This window comes from Chlamydotis macqueenii, chromosome 1 (assembly GCF_036417535.1).
Source record: "Chlamydotis macqueenii isolate bChlMac1 chromosome 1, bChlMac1.mat, whole genome shotgun sequence".
Lineage (NCBI taxonomy): Eukaryota > Metazoa > Chordata > Aves > Otidiformes > Otididae > Chlamydotis > Chlamydotis macqueenii.
Window position 1 is genome coordinate 135,815,540 of NC_141556.1, and position 8,162 is coordinate 135,823,701.

Sequence of the window (8,162 nt, forward strand, 5' to 3'; positions counted from 1 at the left end):
TTTTACGGTACTTTTCTGTATGGCTGAAACTTCGTAACTGAGGTGACAGGAAAGCTGAATAGAGATCTTAAAATAAAAAAGGCTCAGGTGCCCCAGGGAGTGTCCCGGGACTGGCCCCGGGCCTGTGATGCCACCAGTGGTATGCACCGCTGGGTGACACCATAGGTGACCTGTCCACATGGTCCCTCTTCACAAAAACCCAAAATGGTGCGAATAAACCTGCTGTGAGCCTGGAGGGAGCTCAGCATGCTGAAGATTGTTTCCACTTTGGGAATGTAGATACTCAGGGCCACATCCACTTTTCTGTCTGGGGATGTCACTCTGAAATGGCCTCCTTTCCTTCACCATTGGTTGCATTCATTGCACATTAAGAAAAAGGTGCAATGCAAAGAATGGACTTTTCTTGGGCAATTCTCTGTTGGTATTCCTCTCTGGGCTTTCTTTTCTTCAGTGGAGGCTCAGTTGCCTATGTCAACCCTATAAATCAAAGATAAATTTTAGTAATAAACCAAATAGTGAGGATATGCCAAATCCTTGGGGGGGTCGCTAACATGCAAAGGAAGTCTGGCAGAGTCAGTCATTTGGCAAGAGGGGAAAGCAGGCGGTCACATTTTCAAGGCAGACTACAGTCTGTTGCAGCCTTGGGTCTACTTCATGTACGACTCAGCCACGCTTGCTGCAGTCAGTTTCCATTCAGACTTCTGATCTTACCATATCTGTGCCCACGAGTCAGCTCTGTTCCTGCAGGAACAGGTTTTTTTTACCACACATCTTCATATCTCTTGTTTAATGGCAGGCACCAAGGTGCTACCATAATACCTTGAAAAAATAACAGTTATAAAGTCCAAGCAGGTATTCCTTTGCCCAACTTTACTGGACACCAGCGTCTAAAGCAGTATTTTATTTTTATTGTCTGAGTTTGATACGGCCGCATCATTTGTAAGTCATGAAATCACACACATGACATCCTGGATATGAGTTAGGTTTCCTTCTATTTTTCTGCTTGGTTTACACCTCAGTTTTGATAATTATAACTGTATAGTCTTGGAGAGGACCATAAAAGCCTCTAAAGCTGACCTAAAATTAGTTTTCATCCATAGTATTGTCCAATCCCAAATTAGGATCCATTGGAGTGGTAAGCAAGTGTTATAAGCCCTTTCCCAAAAGGCTGAAATTTCCATCCTTCTGGAAATATCATACCACATCAGACCTTCTCACATATTAAAACTGACTGCTATTCCCTCTGCTTAGTGGGTTGGTGTCATTTCTGAGAGGCAATGACCAGTTCAGGGGGAAGGATGAAGAATATCCCTCTGTTGGCTCAATTTTCTTATGCAGACCAGATGATATAGAGCAGGTGAGGTGAATTGAGATCCACAGAAAATGAATCCAGCAACAGATTTTTCAGATTACTGTGTAGCTCCAAATTTCTCTACATTATCTTGCATCAAAATCTGGCAGCACAGAGGGCCTTAAAGATAAATTCCAAAGCTGCAAGTGATGGTTTGAAGAACTATTTCTCCATTTCAAAACATTTTTGAAATGCTGTACCTGAGTAATATAAACGATATCATATATAGTTATATGTCAGATGGAAACAAAGAACCATTATAGGGAATAAAGCATAAAGTAGTATGCATGAAAATTTGTAAAATACATTAAGTGAGATTTGAATCACCTGAGAGCATGAATTTCATGCTGTTGGCCTAGAGAGAATTAGATTTCAGCTAGCTCATCTCTCTTATTTTAGAGACATGAATGTTGCTGCTATCGCTTCAAACTGCTAGAAGATACCAGGGATAACTAAATTATTCATAGCAAATATTATAGAACATGCAAATACATTCCTCTTCTTGGTTTGGTTGGGTTTTTGTTGTTTTTGTTTTTTTTTTTTTCCATTTTTAAACACGTCTCTAGTCAATTTATAAGTGTACTCAATATTCATGCACATCATGCAAACAAAGGGCACTGCAAATGTTTGTTCACGGAATACGCAATGTCTCCAAAGTCACATGAGATTGTTTCCAGGCCCAAACTTCAACCCCTGGACCTCATCCCAAAGATAAAATTATTAGAATGATGATAGTGGGAAAAAAAATCTTCATCACCAAGAAGCCTTTGGTCAACGGGATGATGACTTTTTTTTCAAGACAATGTTTTGATTGGCTATGTTGTGAACATTTGGGTCTATTCAAATACTGGAAATATATTTCCACTGATTCATTTGCAAAATATTGGTGAAAGAAAAATCTATGTTAGATAAACAATAAATCCAGAGCCATCAGAAAACCTGAGGCCATAGGAATTCTGAATTTTTTTTTTTTTAAAAAAAGAGATATTTACTCTTTACAGCCTCACTCTTTGTATATCACATCCAGAAACTAATGCTATAGATTTGACTCCACTTTGCCATCAGCACCCTCTTATTGTGAGGAAGCAGTGGTTGGAGAATCTCCCACTTGCCAATTCTCATTACATTGCATGGATCTCATTGTGCCTGACAGTTTTCATAAAGCCCAAGCTCCAGGAGACTGAAAAATCTCCTGAGAAATTCAGCTTTTGATTACAAGGAAAAAAGGAATGCTGTAGTCCTCATGATTGCAGAAACAAGATAAAAAAATGTATCATCTTTGCTGTGCTCCCAGTGTGCTGAAGGCTCATTAACCCAGAGGCAAAATTAAACATCTCTCAGAACCCACTATGTTTGAATTCTTTTTTTTTTTTTTTTTTCTAAGCAGGAAGGAGAAAAAGTCAGAGAGGGGTCTGACATTTTTAAAACCTGGTAAAAGCAATGCCAGAATTCAGGTCATTAACTTCAGCTGAAAACAGAGAGAAAAATGAGCTCTTTCTTGTCATAAGTCACAGAATTTTGAAATAGGTGCAAAGCTTTTTTAAAAAAAAAATCATCATATCACAGGGACAATAGCAAATTAATCTGTCAGACAGTGTACAAATAATGGATAAACATTGTCTGGAATTGCCATTCTCCAAATTAACAAAATAGCCCATTTTATTTACAAGTTGGCTGTTGCCTTGCCTGTTGAATTGAAAACGCACAAAGCTGCAAAGCTGGCGCATCAGATGATCTGAGGGAAGGCAGCTCTCTGCCCAGGCTGCCATAGGTTGCTTTGCATAGTCATCCTACTGTATATCAACGAATAAGCAAGAGCTGCATTTTTTATTTCTTCCCCCCCCCCCCCCCCCCCCCCACTATCAGCCCCGTGGAATTACGGCCCTGAACGCTGTGCTATGTGCTCATTGTATTTTATATGGTGCTTGGATTAGCGTGCAGCCCCTTGTTAGTAAAACGGTGCTGTGCAGCAGCTGTATGTGGCGGCCATATACGATGACAATACACAATAGGAACTGCTCATTTCTGCACTGTTTCTAGGGAAGTAAAGGGTTACTAGGGGAAGTGGTGTTTTATCACACGTTCAGCATTGCACAAAAATAGCCGAGAAGACCAAAATGCTTGCATTAAAGTCTCCACATTTCTGTAATTAATTTTAATACCACAATGATCTATTCTGGGTAGCATTAGCATACGCTTTCTGTCCAGTGTATGCATGAACTCATGGTATCTGGGGAGGTACATGAAAGAGAGAGAAAAACTCTCCTTAAATATTGAGAAAGGAAGAATTTGATTCAGTACTCGAGGGCAGAGCTACTCCCCGCGTTGCCTTGCTGGGGCTGCCTCTGTGCTGGGGGCGGGGAGGCAGCACACCAGACACGAACAAGCCGTCGTCTGGTAGGGCTGGGAGAATGGGGCGGCACAGCGTGTGAGATCAAAAACCATATGTGCCTTTCTGTTTCTGATGACCCTTTTTCATAACCAGGTTTTGGGCTGTTTTTTTTTTTTTTTTTCCCCTAGTCAGTTTGTTGCTGGCGAAAGTTTCTAAACTGACAGCCAAAGAGATGGGTCTCTTTTCTTAGCCAGTCAACAAACAGCGCAGACAAATACCCGAGTACGACCATCAATCCATCCAAGCCTTCACGCTTCATGCCATCAATTGCACTGCTCTAAAGTAGGTGTCGGACGCGACCACCTCAATGTGGCTTGTGCAAAGCACGGGGAATATCTGCCACGTTTTTCTCTGAATACATGTGAAGAGCCGAACAAAGAGCAAAGCAGGGGATGATAGGCTCCAGCAATTCCTCAATTTGACCTGGAAGCTTTTACTTTCCAGTCGATTTTGTATTTTATTCAGTCCTTGATGCCAGAAACAGGGCTCCTAACAGTAGGAGCAGCTTATTGCCGTAACTCCTGAGAACAGATCTGAGCTTCACCGCCTCATGCCAGGCACTGGAGGCCACCAGGCACGTGGCAGGTGGTGGTACCCTTCAGCCAGCACCGCCTTCTGATCACTTTGGCCTTGCGATTCGGAAGTCAGAGGCCTTGCATCCCATCACGGTTTTGCTGAACTACGCTGGCTTACAGCATGCGCTTTCAGGGACTTACACTGAGAGATGTGTATCTCATTCTTCGTCTCTCAGCAATACATTCTTGGGTCTTCTGCCCACAGGCGAATCCACGGTAAGCAAGCGCTCGCTTCTGCTCATTTGCCTATGTACAGTTCAGACTGCACGCTTCAGAATTTAGTCATGTTACATTCTGTGTTACCTGATTAAGATCAGAGGCTGGGAGTTGATTGTCTAATTGACTTTTCAGAAGCTCAGACAGAAGTTTCCTATCCCTTTCCTGCTATATATGGAGAAGAAAATGAAAGCCTGAAACATTTAGAAGCACAAGAAAGGGTTCACTTGATTCCTGAACTCATCAGCTTAAATTACTGTGGAGGCCCTTTGCTACTAGGACTTCCCAGATCTTCCCATGGATTGCGCCAAAACATGTCAGGCCTGAACCCTAGATTCTCATTAAACACTTCGTTCTGCGTTTCCCACTGCCGGGGGGGCTGGGGCCGTGCCCAAAAGCACACGGCACCCCGGGGCTCCCTCCTTCTCCAGCAGCACGGACATCCACAAACCTCCAACCTGAGCCTCTCTGCCATGCTGGCATGAACTCAAGGACCGAGTCTGCTGCTACAGTCAGATGCTACTCGGAAGAGGCAGTAGGATGAAACCCTAGATCTACATGACCCTCCAAAGGCAGCAGCCTCAGCAAAACCCAGGCTGCCCCACAGGGACTAATTTTGCTGTGTAGGAGCTGGCTGAAATGAATGCAGGCTCAACCCCTGAAGATACAACTCAGCCACTGAAGAACCATGCCCACCACCCTCCTACAGCATTTTTTTTCCCCCGACATGCTCATTACTCACTTCAAAGTGGAGTGAGTAATGGATGAAATCCAGAACTAGTGAAGTCAACTCCTGCTGACCTCCCTGGATCACAGATTTTACCCACTGTCATTTGAGTGAAAAGAACCAAAAAGTATCCCAGGCCTGAAGGAATTGTCATAAACCAGCAATGTGGAGCGCTGCAAATTGCTCACAGGATTTCATGTCATCTTCATTTTCGAAGTTACCTTGACGTTTTTGCTCTTAAATAGTTAGTTTTGAATTAGTAAAGAAACTGGAGCTTTTTATTCTTTGATATCAATTCTTAGGATCCAGTAGCCATTATATTATAAATCAGTCTTCAAAATATTACTAACATTTTAGAAAAAAAAAAAAATTTATTTGCATCGGACAACATCCACTAAAATACCTTTAAAAGCTTATGTCCAATCTTGGACTTCAAATTCAAGTTACAGCTTCCTTTAAATACTGTATCGGCAGAACAAGCTGCAATTATTAATTAAACCAGTTAAGGATTTACACAATGGAGGGTAAATCTCTGCAACAGTACAGAATCGTTAACTAGAGAGCTAGGTATGGGTGGGGCAAAGCAATAAATGTAGCTACATTTTTGCCTTTATCAATCTCTAAATTAAAGAAGAAATATTTAAAGTGATATACTCACATGGTAACAAACTATAAGGCATGCAATTTTTTACTGGAATTGCCTAAAAGCTAGCTTCGAGGTATGCGAATTTATCTATTGGTGAGAGCACATACCAAAAAAGAAAAAAAAAAACAGTGGTGATTGAGGATTGAGTCATCTCCAAAGGTTTTATAGTATCCCACGTTTCAGTACCGGCTTTTATGCTTCATATCCTTTGATACAGTTCTCCAAATAGAGGACATAAATACCATCCAGGTTTTAAAACATTTTATTTGCATATTAAAAAAATTGTGCATTCCAATAATTAAAATCATTTGAACAAAAAAAAAAAATGGCACTCGATTAACTGCATTTTACAGCTCACAGGACCTTGGTACAGCTTTGCATTTATTCGTGTGTTACTCTAGTTTACTGTAGTCCCACCCAAGTTCTTCTTTCATCAACATGCAAGCTCTTTCATGCCACCAGGACCAAAGCCAGACAGGCAGAGGGAAAGGCAGCGCCTTCATTCAGTGTCAGTAGTTCTCTCTATTCTTTTGATGTGAAAGGGGCAGTACAGTCATTTTAAACTTTATCCGACCTCTTTGCATCTTACAAAGTTAAACAGCTAAAAGAAGTAAAATAAGAAGGCAATGCTTGTGGAATGTACAGTGCATAATTTGGAAGGGCAGATTTCATTACGATTCACCCGCTTGCTTCTCCTGTTCAATTGCTAAAATGGGGGGGAAAAAAAAAAAAAAACAGAAAAAGAGAGAAAAAAAATTGAGGAACGAGAACCTGAAATGCATTCACATGAGAATTCCTACAATTTGTAAAAATGTTTGTACCAGAATTTATAGGTATCAAAAGAGAAATGTAAATAATCGTAAACCGAGCCCTACTACGCGATGGGCTCAGCTTTTCCCGGTCTGGCAGGGGCACAGACGCGCATCCCCCCTCCACCCGCACCCGCGCACCCCCCGGCTCCCCGCCTGCCGCCCCTCTTTGTCTCCTCCCGCCCCCCCTCCCCCTCCCTTCCTCCCCACCCCCCCCCCCCGCCACCCCTCCGCCCCCGCCGCCTGCCCGCGCTCACTTTCTTTTGAAGGCAGCGGGTTTTTCTCTTGCGTCTCTGTCTTCTTCAATTTGGACTTGTCAAATTTCTCGATCTCGGCCATGTCTGGTTTGTCGGACATGTTGGCAGGTGACTCTGCGCACACAAGGGAAGGGGCCGTTACCCCCGGAGAGGGCTCCCCGCACCCCAAACCAACACATCCGCCCTTCCCCACCCCCACCTCCCCGCAACCCGCGGCCGCACCCAGCGCCGCCGCCGGAGCCGAAGGCTCAACGCACGCCGAATCTTAAGACGCAGAATCCCCGGCGTTATTCAAAACCAGGAAATTTTCAGAAGTGTTGATTTAACCCCGCATCCAAGGCAGGGCAGCGCGCCGGGGGCGGCTCCCAGGGTCTGCGCGCTGCGGAGCACAATGGGGCGGCGAGGTTGGGGGGGTGGGGGGGGGGAAGCGACCGGCGCTGACCGCGCTTTTAACTCGTTACAAGAAAATTAATTAAAAAAAAAAAAAAAAAAAGCCCCGGGACGGCCGCAACGCCGGCTAGCGGCTCGCACGCCACCGCCCTGCAGCGGCGCGGGCCCTAGACAATACAATGCCCCCCCCCCCCCCCCCCCGCCCAGACAATACCCCCCCCAGACAATACCCCCCCCGCCGGACAGCAGCCCCCGCGCCCTGCCCCGCCAGCAGTCCCTCCCGGGCAAGGGTGGCCGGGCAGGGGCTCGTACTGCCCGCGCTGAGGGGACCCGGGGGAGGGGGAGGAGAGGATGGGTTTTGGGAGGGGGAAGAGGGGGTGCGGCGGGACCCACCGGTGTCGCCGCGCGGTGATGCTCAGCCCCGCCGCTCGCTGCTGCCGCCGCTCCGCACGCTCGTATAAAGAGCGCTCGCTGGCGGGGCGGTTTTATCCCCGCGCCTATGCAAAATAGCAGTGATGTCACCCGCTAACCATTTTGCCGCTTTCCGCCTTTTTCTCTCTCTCTCTTTTTTTTTTTTTTTTTTTCTCTTTCCTCCCCTCCCCTCCTTGCTTCCTTCCCCTCCCTCCACCGCCCAGCCCTCCTCCCCCCGCGCACACGAACACACAGGCTACCGACACACACACAGGCGCGTACACCCCTAAAGCCGAAAATCGCCCCGCTCCTTGTCCCGCTCCCGCTCCCTGTCCCGCTCCCTGCCCCGGCCGGCGGGGGGCACCCGCGGGACAGTGCTGGGGGGCGG

At 45.6% G+C, this 8,162-nt stretch overlaps 1 protein-coding gene across 1 annotated transcript; it reads right to left on the reverse strand.

Annotated features, from left to right (window-relative positions):
* Window positions 1-6,153: 6,153 nt before the first annotated feature.
* TMSB4X (thymosin beta 4 X-linked) lies at window positions 6,154-7,878 on the reverse strand. Its single transcript, XM_086768014.1, has 3 exons — window positions 7,757-7,878; window positions 6,974-7,087; window positions 6,154-6,613 (listed from the first exon to the last, which is right to left on the reverse strand). Exons 2-3 carry the CDS (start codon window positions 7,071-7,073, stop codon window positions 6,579-6,581), a joined length of 135 nt encoding a protein of 44 aa, XP_086624140.1. The 5' UTR covers window positions 7,074-7,087; window positions 7,757-7,878; the 3' UTR covers window positions 6,154-6,578.
* Between the last annotated feature and the right edge of the window lie 284 nt (window positions 7,879-8,162).